The sequence below is a fragment of the Sciurus carolinensis genome, chromosome 7 (genome assembly GCF_902686445.1).
Source record: "Sciurus carolinensis chromosome 7, mSciCar1.2, whole genome shotgun sequence".
NCBI lineage: Eukaryota > Metazoa > Chordata > Mammalia > Rodentia > Sciuridae > Sciurus > Sciurus carolinensis.
In genome coordinates, this window is record NC_062219.1 from 26,120,112 (window position 1) to 26,140,187 (window position 20,076).

General features: G+C 37.3%; 1 protein-coding gene across 1 annotated transcript in view; it reads left to right on the forward strand.

The window, feature by feature from the left end:
- Positions 1 to 19,512, forward strand: part of Txlnb (taxilin beta) — a 41,633-nt gene extending 22,121 nt beyond the window's left edge. Inside the window, exons 6-10 of the mRNA XM_047558706.1 lie at positions 1,979 to 2,098; positions 4,175 to 4,249; positions 10,576 to 10,668; positions 15,241 to 15,336; positions 16,556 to 19,512. Coding sequence (XP_047414662.1) covers positions 1,979 to 2,098; positions 4,175 to 4,249; positions 10,576 to 10,668; positions 15,241 to 15,336; positions 16,556 to 17,338 — 1,167 coding nt within the window. The 3' untranslated portion in view covers positions 17,339 to 19,512. The remainder of the gene's footprint in view (positions 1 to 1,978; positions 2,099 to 4,174; positions 4,250 to 10,575; positions 10,669 to 15,240; positions 15,337 to 16,555) is intronic.
- Positions 19,513 to 20,076: the final 564 nt, after the last annotated feature.

Here is a 20,076-nt window from a genome sequence, read left to right on the forward strand (position 1 = left end):
AATAAAGACAGATGGTATAACAAAATACCTGCCTGAAAGTCATAGGGGATTTCATCAAAACTGTAATCACTGCAAAGTAAAGGCAGTAAACAGAAAGTGGTAAGCTTGGGCCCAGTCATCCTTGAAAACACTATTTCTCAACTCTTTAAAAATCCTCTCAATGGAGTCCAAAAATAATACATGCTATCTTTTAAGAATCACCATGTCATGTAAACAGTCTACATAACACACAAGCAAGTAATAGTATTAATAATGTAATAATTATAATATTTATTTGGTGTTTAATTTATATCAGGCAGTGCACTAAATACTGTAATTTGAACACAATATGTCATTTAATTGTCTCAACTTTCTTATGTACTAGAAAACACTGTATTTTCTACATTTTATATATGGGAAGCAGATTAAATTCCTTATGGTCACAAAAGTCAAGACTTTGACTTTTAGTAATTTACAGTAGAAAGACAATAATAATCTTTTGTTACTCTAAAATTGTATTTTAATGTTTAATATGTTTTTAAGACTCAGATTTACCCTCAGGAGTATAAGAATATTCCTTTCCCCACTCCACACAAATTTTATATCTCTGCCTTAAAATGTAACATAACATAGTCAGAATGGCTCTCTGTTGGCCACATGCCAAGATTTAACAAGGAATAAAACAACCAGTAGCATATGGTTGTAGAGGTTAGGTAAATCAGGAAATTTCTCACAATAAGCCAAAATGCCATACTACTATTTTATCTTATCACAAGGATTAATGCTGCTTCATAATAGAGGTTCAGACTAAAGAGGAAGGGAAGGAATGAAAGGAAAATGTCGATACTCTTCAGAGAGATCTCAGATGGGAATGGCCCAGTATAATAGCTGTGTAATTCTGGGATTAGTTCTATGTAAAGTCCAAGGACAGAACTTCACAATTCCTCTCTCTGATGGGACCACCTAATGACCAAGAATTCCTTCACACTGAGGTAGAACTGAAAGCTTCTCTTAATCCAGCAAATTCAGAAGCCAAAAGGTAAGGAGGGCAGTGAATATCTGTGTATCAATTCATCTGTGACCCTTGCTTGGCCTTGCCATCCCTACCTGTGTTAGTTTTCCGTTACTATAACAAATTATAAAGAGAATGGTTTAGTTTGGCTTACAGTTTTAGAGGTTTCAGTCCATAATCAAATGACTCCATTGCTTCCGGGCCTGTGGAGAGACAGCACATCATCATGGTGAGCAGTGTGTAGTGGAACAAGGCTGCTCACTTCATGGCTACCAGGAAGCAAAAGAGAAAGAAAGCAGAAGGGGCAAGATCTCACTATACCCTTCAAGAAGATGCCCCCAATGACTGAAAGACCTCCCATGAGACCCCACTTTAATTTTCTACAACTACTCAACAGCACCAAGCTAGGTACTACACCTTTAACATGTGGGTCTTTGGGGGATATTTCAGATCCAAACTCGAGCACCACCAGAGCAACAGGGCAGAATTCAGGGAGCCTGGTCCTCACTCTCAGTCCTAGGGCCAGGGCTGGTGCCCACACCTTTCTTATAACCCTTGAGACAAGAATGTGAAGAATTCACCATGATAAACTGCATTAATGTTGTAGTTAAAGGTTTTATATTCATAAAATCAAAATTCTTATATTTATAGTACAGATCATTATCTCTGCTGCCTAGCATAATAAATATCATATCAAATCAACTAGTTACCAAAATCAGAAAAATAATGTTGGGACCATTAGTCATTAACACTGCTGAACTCTGATCCCCCTACCTTTTGTAACTACCTTTGTATGGTGCCAAGTGTTGGGGGCCTTCACCACTTTATAGCACTAATATGAAGTCCTAAGTGTTGCTAGTGATTTATTCCCCTTTTTTTTTGAATCTTAAAACCTAAAGAATGTATGTTCATGTGAATTATTTTTCTATTTTACCTTAAGTACCAATAATAAACCAAGCTTTCTATGTGTACCTTATTTTTGCTCAGCATCTGGACAAAATATTTAAACACAGAGAACTGCAGCAGAAGCTGGTGGATGCAAAACTTGAGCAGGCACAAGAAATGATGAAGGAAGCAGAGGAGCAACACAAACGAGAAAAGGAATATGTACTTATCCTTTTAGTTGGTGTGAATATTTGGTCTACCTTGGTGTCAGAGACTCTCTAGGAAAGTTGTTTTGATAATGGTCAAAGAGCTCTAGATGGATAAACAGCCTGGGTTTCTATGGAAAACTAAATGGGTTAGCCCAGTAAGAGGCACTGTACCTGCATTATTATTCACATAAACTAGTCATTCAACAAATACTCAGCAAATATTTTTCAAGTGCCTATTATCTACTGAGCATGATATTAGGTTCTGAGATATAGCTGTGAACAAGACAGACAAGGGCCCTCTCCCACTATGCAGATTAGAGTCTGACTGGGAAAAGACAGTAATAAACAAGCAAATGAACAAAGAACAGTAATTTCAGATAATAGTAAGTACTCTTAGGAAACTAAGGAGGAAAGGAGAGAGGCCAAAAGAGGGGACCTACTTTAGACTGGGTTATCAGAAAGACCTCCCACAGGGGAAGATGCTTGACCCAAACCCAGCCTGGTGGGAAGCATAATTTCCAGTGGCAGTGTCTGCAGCAGCAACAAGACCCTGCTGTTGGAACCAGCCTAGTGCATTTAAGATTGGGAAAAGATCAGGGAAGCAAGAGAATACTGATCAAGTGCGAGACAGGCTCAAAATGAAGTTGCAGAGATAAGGAATTATCAAATTGAGAAGTTTTGTAGGGCTTGAAAAATAATTTAGACTTAATTCTAAATATAACAGGCAAGTACTGGGTGGTTTTAGCAAAGGAAGTGACATGGTCTGTTTTGAATCTGCAAAAGATTAATTTAGCTCCTAGGTAGAAAATGAGCTACAGAGGGGCAAGAAAGAAAGAAGACAGGAGGCTACTGTATCCATCCAAATGAGATAGATGATGACTTAGATTAGGGAGGAAGCAGACAAGAATGGAAATGGATAAAAGTTATTTCACTATAAAACAGTCAGTGCTGCTGACCTGAAGATTGTGACAATGAGAAATGGGGACAGTCAAGGATAACTCCATAATTTGAGGTTGAAAAACTGAATGGTGGTGTTTACTGCTCTTATTAACCCCAAGTATTCCCCAAAAGCTGTAAGGCCATTCTGCAGATGAGAGAATTGAAGATCAGAGAGAATATGCAACTTGTTTAAGGCACATGCTGCTAAGTGACAAAGATGTGTTTTAAATTCACCTGCATCTGTCCCCAAAACCCTGTCTCTGTGACAGTGTATCACATTCAGGGGTGTGTTTCAAATGCATGATTTAAAATGTGTCATTGCTGGGGAAAGAGGGAAGTTTAAGATAACTTGGTTAGAACAGTAATTTTTAAATAACTTCAATTTTCAAACATGACCAAAAAAATACAAATTTTGAAGAACATAAACTTGTGGCCATTGGATAACTTCAAATCAGAAATCCATGTTCTCTTAAGAGTGATGAGGCTTCTGATCATGTAAACATCCAGAAAGTAGGATTTAGAACAACAGCTCCAACTTATAACTCTTTTTCTCAAAATGTAATCCAGGGACCACCAATATCCAAACGATGTTGGTTTTTGCTGTAGTACAGATTAGAGACACACCTTATACTTTCTAAATCATATTTTCTGAGAGGGACTGCCCCTTTTAAAATGTTCTCTAGGATATCTGGGTGCATGTTACAAGCTCTACTGGGACAAAGATCAAGTATTTATTTCATACAGGATCATGCATGCTGTAGTGGGACACAAGACCTAGGAGAATTACTCTCATTTTATAATTGGAACTCTTGCTGGCAACAGTGCCCAGGTGGGAATGTTCTGGAAATGCTCAAGCAGACATTGGTAATGGATGGAAAGGATTGCTAGAGAAGCTTCCAGAATTTAAGGGGAGGTTGAATTTTTTGCAATTCATGCTTGAATTGGACCCTTTTATAAAAATTAAAACCACTAGTTTTAAATTGAAAATCAACCTCTTTAGACTGTTCTCTTAGCTCTATTAGAGTTGTTTTTACAAAGTTCCAAAAAATATGAAAGAGTTAATAAGACAGAAATTAAATTTTATACACAAATTAAAGGGTAATTTTAAAAGCAATTTGACATTCTTTCCATGCATTCTCTCCTCTTACAGTTACTGAACCAGGCAGCAGAGTGGAAACTTCAGGCCAAAGTGCTGAAGGAACAAGAGACAGTGCTACAGGCTCAGGTGAAGTGCATGCATGGGGTGTTCTCTCCTTGCTGGTCCCAAGAGACTGGGACTACAAAGTCTACAGAACCCTTCACACATAACAGGGGACCGGGGTACAAGAGTTGGAAATAAAGAACATCTTCACATTTATTGTTTTTAGTAAAAATAAAAGTATAGGATTATATTTATGAAAAAGAAATGCTCTGTACCAAGAATATTCAGTCAAAACCTTTGTTGACAGACAAAGGATGATGGTCAAATGCTCACTCAAAGGAAGCTGATGCCCACATTCCCACCCATAAGTCCACATTTCTTCTCTCTTTCCTCCCCCATTGCCCTATTAAGGTAAGAAGAAAATGTAAACTATTCAGATGCACCATTCATAACTGTCAATTTATAAAAATGTTCTCATCTTTTGATGTTATTTATAATACAAAGAAAATGAGATAAATAGAGTGAGCACTCAGGTTTCTGTATTATCTGGGGTTGGCTTTGTCAGTGGTGAATGACTGGCAGTGGCAAGCAAGTCAGGAGCCATTTGGATTTGACCTCATGGTGCCATTCGTGTTTTGATTAGACCACTGGAATTCCTATCTCAGGCTCAGAAATAAAGCCTCCCACCACAGCTGCCTCTGGGGGAAAGCCAGGCCTGTCCATCTTCCCTGTTGCCACTGGGGCTCTACCCCTCCTGCAAACATTCCCTGTCAGGTTCCAAAACCATCCTGCTATGGGACACAGAGGGGCTCCAGCTCTGCTACTGAGAGAAATGCCCAAGTGATAAAGGGACTGTGAGATCATAGAACAAATTCATAGAGGTGAGAAAATCAGAAGCCTTCCAAGTTGGACAGTATTAATTTAAGATTTGTACATGTTTATGTGTGACTATAGAATGCTTGTTCACTGTAAAAAGAAAACATATTCATTGCATGAATAAACAGGTCTGATGAATACTTTCTCATTGTGAAATAAAAAAGAAGAAACTTAAAATAACAAATTATGCCATTACATAGACAAAAATACAATAACATTTTCATATCTAGCCTTTCTAAAGCATCCTCTTTATACATTTCAATGTACAAAGAAAGCAATGAAGACTTGCTTTACTCAGTATGATCTATTCTCTGAAAATATATAAGAACATAATGTTTCAAACTTTTAATAGAATCCAAGGGCTCAGTGTTACAAACTCAAGATCATCCTTGAGGCATGGCAGAACCTGTAAGATCACATGGTGTACGGAAAGGGCAGCGGTGGCAGGTCTCTAACCAGGAAGTGAGTAGCGGGAAAGGAAGTGTGACCTTACTGTCTAGTGATAGGGTTCCCAGAGAATCGAGACAGTACTTCTGATCCATCACTGCCTCATTCACAGCACAGAGTACGAGAACAGTGGACAATACCTGAAGCTATGTATCGTTGACCTCATCTATTACATGTAATCCCTACTCTTCTCTGCTAAATGAATATAAGGAGCTTTAGAAGAGTAGATTAAATTTTGGATTCTGGGTTAGAGAGTGATTCATTCAGTTAGCATCAGCAGCTAAATTTTCAGTGAGTATAGTAAAAAGATAGGTGCAATCCATACCACCATAAACTTGATAAAACATCCACCAGGGGTTCTAGATTTGTCATTGTCCCTCAGTCCTGAACTGAGTCCTGTCTCTTCTACAGAGAAGCTGCGAGACCCTACGTAACTTACCTAAACCTCTCTGGGTCTAAATTTTCTTATCTGCAACATAACAATCCTATAATGAATCAGTGATGTCTAGCTGAAGTCCTCTGACCTCTGAGAGGCCCATTACTTCTCAGAATTTCCAAAATAATAGCACATGAAGTAGCAACTACTCTCTAAAATGTAGTTGTTCTGGACATCATCAGTTGCTCTGCAACTGTGGATGGCTATCATTCACATATTTAAGTTTTTAAGAGAAAAACAAATTAGTAGATATACAGATACAAGTAGTCAGTAAATATAAGCAGCTTGTTATCAAATTATACATACAAAACACTTAGTTCAGTGACTAGTCCATAATAAGCATGATTAATTCAAATAATATTTATTAAGCATCTACTAAATGCTGATCATGGTTCCAGGTGTTGGTGACATAGTTATTGATCAATAAGACAGATGAAAACTCTGCCTAGCTGAACTCACAATCTAGTGATAACAATAATGCTAATAAAATGCTAATTTTTGATTAGCACATGAGCTAGTATGTTAAATCATAGGTGGGGATCCGTATATGGAAATATAAGACAAAGGGAATCTTAAATTACAAAAAAGTTAAAGAACCATTCAACTGATCTCAAGACCCTGTTCAGCTCTAGTTCCTGAATGTAAAGAACTTCAAGAAATGAAGAAGTATGGCCCTGGGCTAAGTTAACCCTGCCTTCTATGTTGCCCACAGTTTTCCCCAGTGCAGGCAACCTTGATAGTTACCAGAATTTTCTTTCTATTTTGTCTCCAAAGCATATTCAAAATTTCAATAATTACCTAATCACCAAGAAGAAATAAAGGCCCCCAAATCACTGTGTGTAATAATGTTTAAACAAGTTATCAAGAAATATCAACATTACTATTTTTAAAATTTTTGCTGGATACAGTTGTACATAACTGTAGTCTCAGCTACTCAGGAAGCTGACACAGGAGAATTCCTTGAATTGAGGCAAGAGGATCATTTGTGGCCAGCCTGTATAACATAGAAAGATCCCATCTCAAAAAAAAAAAAAAAAAAAAAAAAAAAAAAAAAAAATTAAATCTTAAAAAACAAACTCTACCACAAATGATTCTGCATAGCACTCAAGAACTTCCTTTGGTTTTGCACTCTCCTTAGCAGGGTGAGAGTACAAGAGGCCAGGGCCTTCAGCCCCATTTCTAAAGTCTGAGCAAGAGAAATAACAAGGATGGATTATGTTGTTTTCATAGAATAAAGTCACTTTTCAGTCATGAAACAACAGCTGGTCAGTGGGGAGCATAATTCTCACTTAGGAAGGAGATGTCTGGCTTTCAGTTACACAAACCAAGGAAACAGAGTATCTGTCAGAGATGATCAATGGGATATAATTGTCACTACAAATGGAGTGTTCATTAGATCAATAGAATGTAGGCAGGTAGGTAATAGATGTGGAAACTCGGCAATATCTGGCAGAACAGACACAAAATATCACCTGAGGGAAAAGATTAGTGAGTAAATTCTTAAAAATGTATAATCATAGTCTTTAAAATCAGAAGTCATCCCCTTATTTATATAGAATAAAAAGAGGGCACTCTGAAATTCCTCTTGTATTAGAACTTCCTCACAAACCAGATCTCACAGGTTTGGTAAGGCCATTCCTGGGTACAGTTCTATTTCCTACACCCTAAGAATGTTTGTAATTACAATTCAGTGTTCAGTTAAAAGAATGTGTGAGTCCCCTGGCCCATTTAAAAGTGAATTATTGAGGCAATTATTGTTACTTCTAACTATAGAGCAGTTTGTTTTTATTTCCTCTGGCAGGAAAAGTACTGCACATGACCTCTGGATGTCCTTTCCATGTTTTTCTGAAATCCCAGAGTGAGAGTAGGAATACCATAAATCAAACCAAACATGCATCATGTCAGTGTAATAGTCAAAGGGAAAATGCTATCAGATAAGTATCTATTAAGGAAACAGGAAATATACATTTTTAGTTAGTATATATGAAAATAATGCTAGAGTTCTTTTACCTGAGAAATACATATAATCCATAAAAGTTTTGCCACCTATGATAAAGAGGTCAAAACAGAAGAAAAGCAGAATACTATAAAGAGTGGCCACTGGAAGGAGGAAATAAGGAGTTATTTAGTGGGTATGGGATTTCTATTGTGAGAAAAAAAGTTCTGGAGACTGGATGCACAACAATGAGAACATACTTACCACTGAACTATACTTAAAAATGGTTAAGATGATAAATTTTATGTTATGTGTTTTTTTATCATAAATTATTTTTAAGGGAAAACAGAGCAAAAACCATCACTAGGAGAAGCCTAGAAGGTGGTGATAAGCAAGACACTCTTCTTGGCACTCTGGGTATGTCCATCTTCTTCATGCCACAAGCCAGCACCAAGAAAACACAGATAAGGAAGCAACATCTGCCCAATTAACGCATCAAAAAGAACATTCTGGTTTGTTTGTTTTCCCTTAGAGCCTTTACTTTGAGAGATTATAGAAAAAAAAATCTTACAAGTACACATGGAAAAGTAAGACATGATTATAGTTAAGTGGAGACAATCTAATGAGAAAAACTTAATGCCTGCCAGCTAATGTTGAAGCTGATGTTCTGGGTGTGGTTATTTCTGCTGAAATATGTCAAGGCTGTATCTAGCAGCTGGACCATGCATGTGCTCACTCCTACCCTTGCCTGTCTGCAGCCCGCAGCTACAGCAAGACCTGCTCAGAGTTTCTCAACCATAGTTTCAGAGACCCCCATGTAACAATATGTTGGAAAAATGGGAGGGGAAAGTAAGAAAAAGAAGTTAATAGGAGGGAATTGTCCAATAATGTAAATGAACAGACTTTGTAATAGAAGATGACCAGGATCTACTAGAAGTTGTTCTCACCATATACCATGGGATAAAGTGCAGAATAGGTAGCCAGACCCACAAAAGCTTACCCTATGGAACATCTCAAATTAAGAGGTTGTCTGACAATTCTGGGCCTTCAAATCAATTCAGTGGATACCAGTCAGTATTTTGAAAAAACAAAACACAATTGAAGAGAATATGTCAGAGTACACTGCACATTATAAGAGTAAATATCTTATGCAGGGCATCTTCCTGGCCATAAATTCCTTTTCTTTCATGACTTTTCACTCAGTCATCTGTAACGTAATTAATGTAATGTAATATAATGTAATGCAATGCAAGGAATCAAAATAAGCTAATTTTAGTCCTGTCACATATTCATAGAGCTAATGGGTGATTTAAAAAATAATGGTTACTTGACTTTTTTTTTAAAATTTGTATCCTATGGCAAGGATTTGTTAACATTTTGTTGTTGTTTACTGCATTGAAAACTATACTATTCTGAATTATTTGGGAATAACCCATTTTAGATAAACAATTTTCTGGACCCTCAGGGTTGTTTGACTTACACACATATTCCATCCAACACCACCTTCAAGACAAAATTCTCCAGTCTGCTGCCTTTGGATCTGTGTGCTCTTCTCCACTCTAAAAGAGAATCCCACAGAAACTACCAGCTGGACACCTGGTGCCTTTCTTCTGGTCAACAACCTTGTCATCCTGGTCTACCAAGTGCAGCCCAAGACATTTGGTGCCCATTTGAGGACCTGACAATGTTCTGGACACTTGAGAGTACCAAATTTTGAAAATAAAGGCTTTGCTAACTTGAATCATCCATACTAAATCTCTCTTCATTCAAAGCATGCTATCTTAATATTATTTTCAAACACAAGATTTTAATATTTTATTATTGTCACTATCAACCAAGCATTTACACTCCTCTTCCCTATGCTGCCCTATTCCCATTCCACACATAGGTCTTGAAATTAAGGACGTGAAGATATAATAGCTCTCCTAATTAACCCTACAGTGGATCCCATACTCAGAAATGCTAACCTACATGATGCTTTTGTACAAATCAGGGGGTAAAAAATCCCTTCATTAAGACTCATTACTTCCATGAGTAGAAAACTGGCATATAAACTTAACTTGGATGGAAAGGGAAATTTTTAACTACTGTTGATTATACATTATTTAACTGTTGTTGGTTATGTCTAAAACAGAAATGGCAGTTTCCTAAGAGTTATGCACAACCTGCACAATGGCAGTAGTCCTTGTCCATGTCCCACCATGTTTCCTTTATCACTTATTTTCATTTGCCTACATTCTCCCTGTCCTCAAGACCACCATCTCCACAAACACATGGCTCACAAGATAACCTGCCACACAGTCTCTGATCACCTTTTGACTTGACTTTGTATTCACTGTGCCCTAGTCAAGCTGTCTTTAAGACTGAATTCCCATTAGGAGTACAGGTTCCTCCAAAGTAGGATCTACATGTTAAATACTTTGTACATATGATCCATGCATATGTTTGGGGCTCAGTAAATGTTTGGTGGTAAAAGTTTTGATATCATGAAATAGTGACAACATATTTTATTTCACTTTTCTTTAAAGAAACCCTTCAATCATGTTCACTGACCTAGATTGATCTTGTAGTAAATAACTGAACATATGACTAATGCTGCATTGAGAATTTCTTTAAGTCATTTTTCTTCTCAAATAATGAACAATGACATGTTGTTTTGTACTGTAAACATTCGAAAAGCAGTCCTGAAATAGATGCACTTTTCCTTGTTTACAGCTTACTCTCTATTCGGGAAGGTTTGAAGAGTTCCAGAACACACTTACAAAAAGCAATGAAGTGTTTGCCACTTTCAAGCAGGAAATGGATAAAGTGAGTATTATTTATCATCCATGAAATATTGACAGTTTCTATTTTGACAGACAATTCTCCTTTGAGTGCATTTATCTACTGCTAAGATATTTCAGTGCATTTCATGAAGTAACGAAATGTTTATAGGTAGGAATGAGGTTTGGATTGGTTTTTTTAATTAGTAATATCTGGTGAATTAATCTTTGTAAGAGTCCAAAAATGCTAAGATACATGTACTCTGAGGAAGAATATTTCTTTTGCTTCTCTAGGATTAACTTAAAAACAAAAACAAAAACCTAACAGCAACAACAACAACAAAAAAAGACAAGCACCAACACTATGTTGTATATGCCAAAGTTTAAAAAACAAAACTAATTTAAAGGCTAAAAAAAACCATTCAAATATGTAAAGTAGAATGTTAGGGCAGAAAATATTATTTATCCATAGTATTCTTAGAAGGAGAGATATGTAATATGATAGGGGCAGAGCCCTGAATGAGAAGAGAAACCTGAATTGAAATTCTGGGTATGTTACATTTCCTGAGTTTCGTTTTTCTTATGAATTGAGATGTTATGTCCTTACCAACATTACAATATTGTGATGTTCAAATACATTAATGTATTTTAAAAGATGTTTAAACTTTTTGAGAGTCTATAACAAATATAAGGTACTGTTCTAGTCAGCTTTTTCCACTGCTGTGACCCAAAGACATGTCAAGAACAATTTTAGAGGAGGAAACATTTATTTGGTGTTCACAGTTTAGAGGTCTCAATCCACAGATGACCAACTCCATTCCTCAGGGTCTGAGGTGAGTCAGAATATCATGGCAGAAGAGTAGACTGGAGGAAAGCAGCTTATGACATGGCACCAGGAAGCAGAGAGTGAGTTCTAATCACCAAGAACAAAATATGCAACCCAAAGGCAGGTCCCCAATAACCTGCCTCCTCCAACTACATCATACCTACCTATAGTTACCCCAGTTAATCCCTATCAGGTGCTTCATTAACTGATAAGGTTAAGAAATTTATAACCCAATCAATTCACCTCTAAACATTCTTGCATTGTCTCACACATGAACTTCCAGAGGACACCTCACATCTAAACCATAACAGTTACTAACATTATTATTGGATATAATGTTTAAATCTTGTTCAAGTCTGTATTTTCCCAATATAAAATCAGTATCATAAATGTGTTTCTGACCAGGTGTTGGTATTAATGACTTTTTAAGTATAGAAAGTATTCTCTTAGAAATATTTTCATGAAAATCCTTAATAAAATATTAGCACACTGTATTCAAAAACATATTAAGAAGATCGTACATCACAACCAAATTGGTTTTATCCCAGGGTCACAAGGATGACTGGCTTAACATACACAAATCAATAAATGTAATTCACACATAAAAAGAAGAAAGGATAAAAATTACAAAGTCATATGAATAGATGCAGAGAAAGCCTTTGACAAAATTCAATACTCTGAAGAAACTAGGGATAGAAGGAATGTACCCCAAAATCATAAAGTTTATAAATAGTAATATCATAGTGAATGGGAAAAAACACAAAGCATTTCCTTTATAACCCAGAACAAGAGAACTATGTCCACTCTCACAACTCCTATTCAATATAGTACTAGAAATTCTAACCAGAGCAATCAGGCAAGAGATCCCCATCAAAATACCTATGACAATCTTCACAGAATTAGAAAAACCAGTACTAAAATTCATTTGGAAGAATAAGTGACCCAGAATAGCCAAAGTAATTACGAACCAAAAATGCAATACTAGTGGCATCATATACCTGACTTCAAATTATGCTACAGAGCAATAGCAACAAAATCTGCATGATTCATGGCATAAAAACAGACTACACCAATGATAAAGAATAGAAGACAGAGACAAAAACCACATGTACAATCATCTGATCCTTGACAAAGGTGCCAAAAACATACACTGGAGAAAAGATAGCCTTTTTAACAAACAGTTCTGGGAAAACTGGTTATTCATATGTAAAAGAATGAGACTAGATCCATATCTCTAACCTTGCACAAAAGTCAACACAAAATGGGTGAAAGACCTAGGAGTTAGATCAGAAACTGTGCAACTCCTACAAGATAATATAGGGTCAACACTCCAACATACAGGCACAGGCAATGACTTTCTCAGTAGGAACCCTAAATCTCAGGAAATAGTGCCAAGGGTTAATTAATGGAATGGCATTAAATTAAAAGGCTTCTTCACAGCAAACAATTGAGAATGAGAAGAAAGAACCAACAGAATGGGAGAAAATCTTTGCTAGTTACTCTTCTGACAGAGGATGAATACCCAGAATATATAAAGAACTCAAAAAACTTAACACCAAAAAATCAAATAAACCAATTAATAAATGGGTAAATAAACTAAACAGATACTCCTCAAAAGAAGAAATACAAATGGTCAACAAATATATGATAATATGTTCAATATCATCAGCAATTAGAGAAATGCAAACTACACTGAGATTTCACCTTACTCTAGTTAGAATGGCACTTATCAAGAACACAAACAATGATAAATGCTGGTGAGAATATGGAGAAGAAGGAACACTTTTATACTGTTTGTAGGACTATAAATCAGTACAATCACTATAGAAATAAGTGATTTCCCAAAAGACTAGGGATGGAGCCACCACATGATCCAGCTATACCACTCATACTACAGCAATACATGCATATTCATGTTTATAGCAGCACAATTCACACAACAGCCAAAGTATGGAACCAGCCTAGATGTCCATGAATGGATTAATGGATAAAGAAAATGTGGTACATAAATAATACACAATGGAGCTTTATTCAGCCATAAATAAGAATGAAATTATGTCATTTGCAGGAAAATAGATGGAACTTGAGAACATTATGGTAAGCAAAATAAGTCCAACTCAGAAAGTCAAGAGCCATGATGTTTTCTTTCATATATGAAAGCCAGAGAGGAAAAAGGAAAACAGAGGTGGGAGAGTGATCTCATGAAAATTGAAGGGAGACCAGTAGAGAAACATGATCAGGGGGAAGGAAGAGGGGAGGGAAAATGGAAATAGTGGGGAATGATATTGACCAAATTATATTGTTATATCATGTGCATGTATAAATATGATAATCTTCACAGAATTAGAAAAAACAGTATAAATATGTAACAATGAATCCCCACTTTATGCCTAATTATAATGCACCAATAAAAATATGGATAAATATTTTCATGAAATAATTATTATAAATTTCAGTTAAGTAAGCAAACTTAAGAAGATTAATACTTGTTATCATTTACAAATTTCCAAATTCAGGATGGATCTATAAATCAATTTTTTTTTAAATTCAAGAGTTATAAGATTGTAATAAATATTAATAACAGGAGAAACTCTTATTTCAAAATTACATGTTTTAAAATTGGACTAAATGTAAATCAAGAGTTCTTAATCTGACATCTTTTTATGGACTTTAGTAGTTGATCAGAGAATTCCCTGGAAATAAACCAAAAAAAAAAAAAAATTGGAGTGCATATTTGCACTTCTCTGAAGTACAGTCTTATACATTTCATCAAATTCTTAAATGGGTTAGTAACTTTAAAAGTTTAAAAACTATTAACTTGGTTAATATGTAATCAAAATTTAAAAACATTCAAAGCTTACCTAGTTTTTCTTGGAGCCAGAACTGACAATCTGGCCCTAGCCTCTGACCACCACCAAAACCCAACTTTTGGCATCTTGGTCCCAAGCAGCAAGTCTCAGTTATGATTAATTCAGGGAATTCATGCCTGATTACAAGTCTTGTACTTCACTTCATACCAGGAGATCCTACAAGAAACAGGAAGTAGTCTCAGGTTCAAAAGAGACAGGGTACATTTTATTCATTCCTGTATCCCCCATACCCATCCCATGGCCTGGTGACCAGCAGACACATTAGGAAAGGAAGGGAAGGGAAGGGAAAGGAAGATCTCCAGACTCACCCTTCTGTTAACTCACCTGAATATTACTACACTACTTTGAGCTTCAGTTTCCCCATTTATAAAGTGTGAAAATAGAACCTTCCTCATGAAGACTATTTCAAGGAAGAAATGAATAATGTGTAATTGCATTTTGTGAACCCTTCCTCATGCTACAAATATAAATGTGGAGAAAATGGGAAGGGGTTTTTCCTGTGTGGCAACTTCTCAAATGTGCCCATTTATTATCAATACAATAATTTAATAGCTAAAAGCAATGCCAGCTTTCTCACAATAGTCTTCTGTTCATTAAAGTAAATGGTCTAAATTGCAAATGATTTCATGGATCTCAGTAAAGATATTTTCATTTTAAATGGAAAAAAAGCAACAAAACAATGTGTCCTAAGTAGTTTCCTTTTCTCTGAATTGGTTCTGGTGCAAATATGTTTGCTCGCCACTGACCTAAAGAACTCAGAAATAAATAATGACTCTTCTGCAATCTTCCTTCTTGACATCAAACTTTGTTTGCCTCAGCAGCTGGTAACAAAAGGACTGCTCTTAATGTCACATATGGGACTAATAGCTTTCTTATACATTAATTCTTCAGGATTGACACTAAAACACTCTAATTTCTGTAGACAACAAAGAAAATGAAGAAACTGGAAAAGGACACAGCCACATGGAAAGCCCGATTTGAGAACTGTAACAAAGCCCTACTGGACATGATTGAAGAGGTGAGCAGGTTTTTTTCTCTTAGCTCTTATCACCTCCAACTTTGAAGATATTCATTCTTAGAATATAATTATAGCTAAATTTTGAGGGGATGTAACATGTTAAATTGTAATAAATATAATAAGGGCAAAGGCCATTTAGGATCCAGTCCTGACCAAAAAAAAAAAAAAAAAAAAAAAAAAATAGCTTTGTACCTTATGTCTCACAATTATTGGTTCAAAAGTTTTCCCCAGAGCAGCACCATGCCTGGTAGACTGTGAGTTACTTAAAGTAGCATGAGTGTCTTACTTACCTTTTTATTTCCCCAGAGCATGCACATAACAGGTATAGATGAATCAATTGATGGGAATATACTAAGAAAAGACAGTGGCCCAAGCACCCAGGGAATGTGCTTGGCAGTATTTTTTTTTTTAATTCCTCTAACAGGCATTTAAATCCTGATGTTATGCCAGGATCTGAGTAGGTTTTGCAACCTTAAAGGTAAAAGATACATAGGCCATGATCTGACAAGCAGAGCTTACAGGTGAAACTTTCTCCATGTTAACAATTTAAAAACTGTCATCGAGGTACAGAACAGTTCCAAGACAGGAGTAAGGAGTTAGTTGACTAGGAACATGTTCCTTACACAAACATGCCACCATTTCTAGAGAAAGGAAGAACTGAATAGTTTAAGCAGTCAGCATCATGAATTAGTGTGTGGTGAGTTTCTATGGTTATATTACTGTTCTAACAATTCATCACAAATTGCAACCAATTCCAAAGATTTATGCTTATTATTCATCAACATAAATCGAATGGTTGCCAAGATTAGAATACAGCAATTTATCTATAGAATAGATAAGGCATCCCTGAGGGTGAAATCCCAATTGATCTCATTCATTTCACCACAGGCTTTGGCTAACACCTTCTAAATCTTAGAAGCAGAAAATTCATCTATTTTAAGATCTGAGAGGCTCTGGACTAAAGTAGAAACAAGGCTTGCCATCTTTCTTTCCCAAGGAACAGGCCATAGTGATTAAAATTCTACCAGACTCTAGCACATAATGCAAAAATGATGATGACCCAGACCCAGTGTCTGTTCAGCCATCACTCTGTGGCCAGGCCCCAAGTCCTAGCAGATACTAATTCCAGGACAAATGGTTTTGTTGTTTCCAGATAGACTCTGGAAATTTTGCTTTTCATGTAGTTTTATTCGTGTGTGTGTGTGTTTTCAAATCACAGAAAGCACTGAGAGCTAAAGAATATGAGTGTTTTGTGATGAAAATCGGGCGGCTGGAGAACCTCTGTCGCGCTTTACAAGAAGAGAGAAACGAACTTTACAAAAAAATCAGAGAAGCAAAAGTGTCTGAAAAGGAGGACCAAAGTCAGCATAGTTCCGATGAAGAGCCAGAGGCAAATGTCTCTGTGGATAAAGAGATGGATGCAGAGGAGGCCAACACTGTTCAAAACGCCGTGGCAAAGCTGGCCGCAGCCTTCCAGGTCATTCATCATCCGGAGCGCAGCCTAGAGCAGTCGGACACACTGCTCCCCGCACTGGGCGGTCCCCGGGGCAGCGGTGGCTCCGCCCTCAGGGAGCAGGAGGGGCCCCCTCTACTCCCTCCTGGGGGTTCAGCTGACCCGCGGCCTCCCCCAGTCCCTCAGGCTGAGGCCCAAGGGGACCAGGAGGCAAAGCCTACCCCGGAAGCCCCTGAGGCCCAGGCGGGAGCAGAGCCCGGAAGCCAAGGTCTCCCGGAGAAATATCAGGCTGCTGAGCTGCCCTGGAAGTCAGAGGCCGGAGTTTCCGGTCAGGCCTCACAGGCCGCAGTCGGGGCCTCTCCGCCCAGGGTGGAGGCAGAAGATTCCGCTCCGCCACCTCCAGCAAGTGAGCAAGTTCCAGCAGGGCCACCTGGATGTGAGCCCAGCGAGCAGCCCCTGCCTGCAGCCTCAGAGGAGCTGTCCCCAGGGGCCCAGGCCGGACTCCCGCTGCCCACCGTGACCGACGCCAACCTGGAACGGGTAGACTAAGCCTCGTCTGCCCCCGGAGGCCGTTCTCCCCGACCTTGCCTCTTCACCATAGCCCACTGTCTCTGAAGGAGGCGTTGAGGGTTAGAGATGGCAAACGGAACAGCCAAGATCAAGACGTGTTTTTTAATATCATGCAGAACACATTCAGCCTTTGCTATTTGTTCTCAATTTATTACTGATGTGGAGCGCTTCTATTTAATATTGAGTCATAATTTTCCCAAATGGCAACAAAACATGCCAATTGTAAATTTATATTATTTTCCTATTAAGATGGTACTTAATTCAGTTTCTTAATCAACAGCAAGGTTTGGTGTTTAAAGACTCCCACTACGAAATCTAAATATTGACAATGTGAGGTTATATTTATTTCTACGTATAGTTCAAGTTCCTTAGTAATTAGTAGATATCCAGGTTCCATTTAAACTGTGTATATAAAGTATACATATATTCATATGTAAATGTGTGAATATATACATATGTGTACACATATACACATATTTTATATAAATGTATATATTACACATGTATTTCACCCCTTATGGACTGCCCCCTATGCGAAATATGCAGACGCTAATCAAAAAATTCTCCTCCTTGCACTTGGGACTACAGTAGACTAATGCTGTATGAATCAGAAGTAGATTGAGAACATAGGTATTTAGGTCATTATTACTGTTGGTCAAAAATAACTAACCCTATGTTAGATCTATAAGTTCAACCAACTGATCAAATGACATAGCAGTTGTGCAGAGTGCATTGACTCAAAGATGATCATAAGAGACCCCAAACAACAAAAAGAATCCCAACTGTAGATGGCTTATCTCTTCCAGCTGCGTCTCCTAGAATCCTCCGCCGGCTGCCTCCCCCTCCCCCAACACATACACCTGGTGGAGAGGGAACCCACTCCTGGCTACCCGCAATAAAGGGTTGGAAGTGGGAAAAGGAGCTAGGAAAGGAGGTATCTCAGACTGAGGAGAGACTGTGCCTAGTCCTTTTCCCCACTGATGTCTCAAGACAGAATATTCACCCCTTGGCAGTCTCTGATCCAGTGTGTATTCTCAAACCATCTGTTCTTTCCTTCTATTTCCCTTCATTGTAGCAGAAAATTACACCTAGCCCTTATCTCAATCAATGCTAAATGAAACTATTATTTTTGTAAGACAGAAATCCACACAGGGTCTCAATATGAATGATGCAACTTAAAAGTCAATGCATTTTCTGCTTTGAGGGGTTTTCAGTAACAATGAATTAGGAATGAAGAAAGGGAGGGAGGAAGAAGGAAGAGAAGGAAAGAGGGAGTCCACAGGGAGGAAAGAGTTAAACTCAAGTGGAAAAATGGATAAAAGCAAGATTCCCTACTACTCATCCAGGAACTCATTCTTCACTGTCACATATGGCTGTTTGCCAAGGCACACAAAGAGCTTGTGAGCAGCAGCCATATGTTACAAGAATTGTAAACTGCATAAAAATTTGTTTGAAGTAGACAGTGAGGGTAATAACAGAAATGCTAGTCAGGGAGAGAAAAATCAGGAGAAAAGCATGTTGCTATTTGAGAATCCATGTGCTTTTAAAGGCTTAAAATATTATAACCACAGGGGTATCCAGCCAAATTCAACATTACTGGAAATTAAACATACATTTAATTCAGAACCAAATATTCACCATAACAATTCAGGAGGGTCTCCTCCCCCTCTATTTACAGAGGCTGAACTTCCAAGAATGGAATAAGATTAGATAGTCATAGAAAAATCTCAATTTGAATGTTTAGTAAAAGAAACAGGCAGATGTGCCAAAATCCAGCAAGTCAAATATTCTAACACCCAAAGTTCATTATTTTCATCTAAAAGGTTTTCATAGCAACACATTACTCACTATTGTGTGTATGTTGAGCAGAGTTTCACATATAACTTGCCTAAAATATGTAATGCTTAATATAGGCTTTGGGAGAATTATTTTAACATTCAAAGAATGTCTTATTATAGACCTTTGTGTTAGAATTTGGCTTTACTAATTATAACAATAATTCATAATACATGAAAGCAGAAGAAATTCCTATCTTTATTAACTTAATGTAACTATTTTTAGAGATACAAGTCTACTTTCTAGGAACATAAGAGTTATTGGTGTTTTCTAAATTAATTTGCATAATTTATGTATCTATTAAAAAGGTACTTCTCTTCCCAAATTTCTAGTGGTGGTTTTTTTTTAATTTTCATTATTTTTTCTTTTTTTTTTGACTTCTCTGTTTTGACAGAACCTAACAAAAATTTGCTTTTAATCTATTCTTGGTTGAGTTTTGGGTCTCTGAGTAGAATGCATGAAACATTTTACTCTGAAAATATTCCCAGTGGGGGGAAGTGACATGCACACACATGTTGAGAGAGAGAGAGGGAAGAACACAGAACATTAACAATAAGGTTGTTACAAAAACCACTGAAGCCCTCAAGAGAGAAGAAATGGAAACAGAATGCCCAGGTGCTACAGTTTGAACGTGTCTCCCAAAAACTGGATCCCTAAATGTTAATGGTATATGGAGGTGGAGGCTTTAGGAAGTAAAGATGAGGTCATGAGGTCATGGAGGTGGGACCCCATGATGACATTAGTGGCTTCACAAGCAGAGGAAGAAAAGTCCGTGTTAGTATGCTTACTTTGTCTCACCAAGCAATGCCTTCTGACATGTTAGTTACCATGTGGTAAAAAGGCCTCGTCAGATGTCCAGCAGATGCAGCACCTGCTCTTAG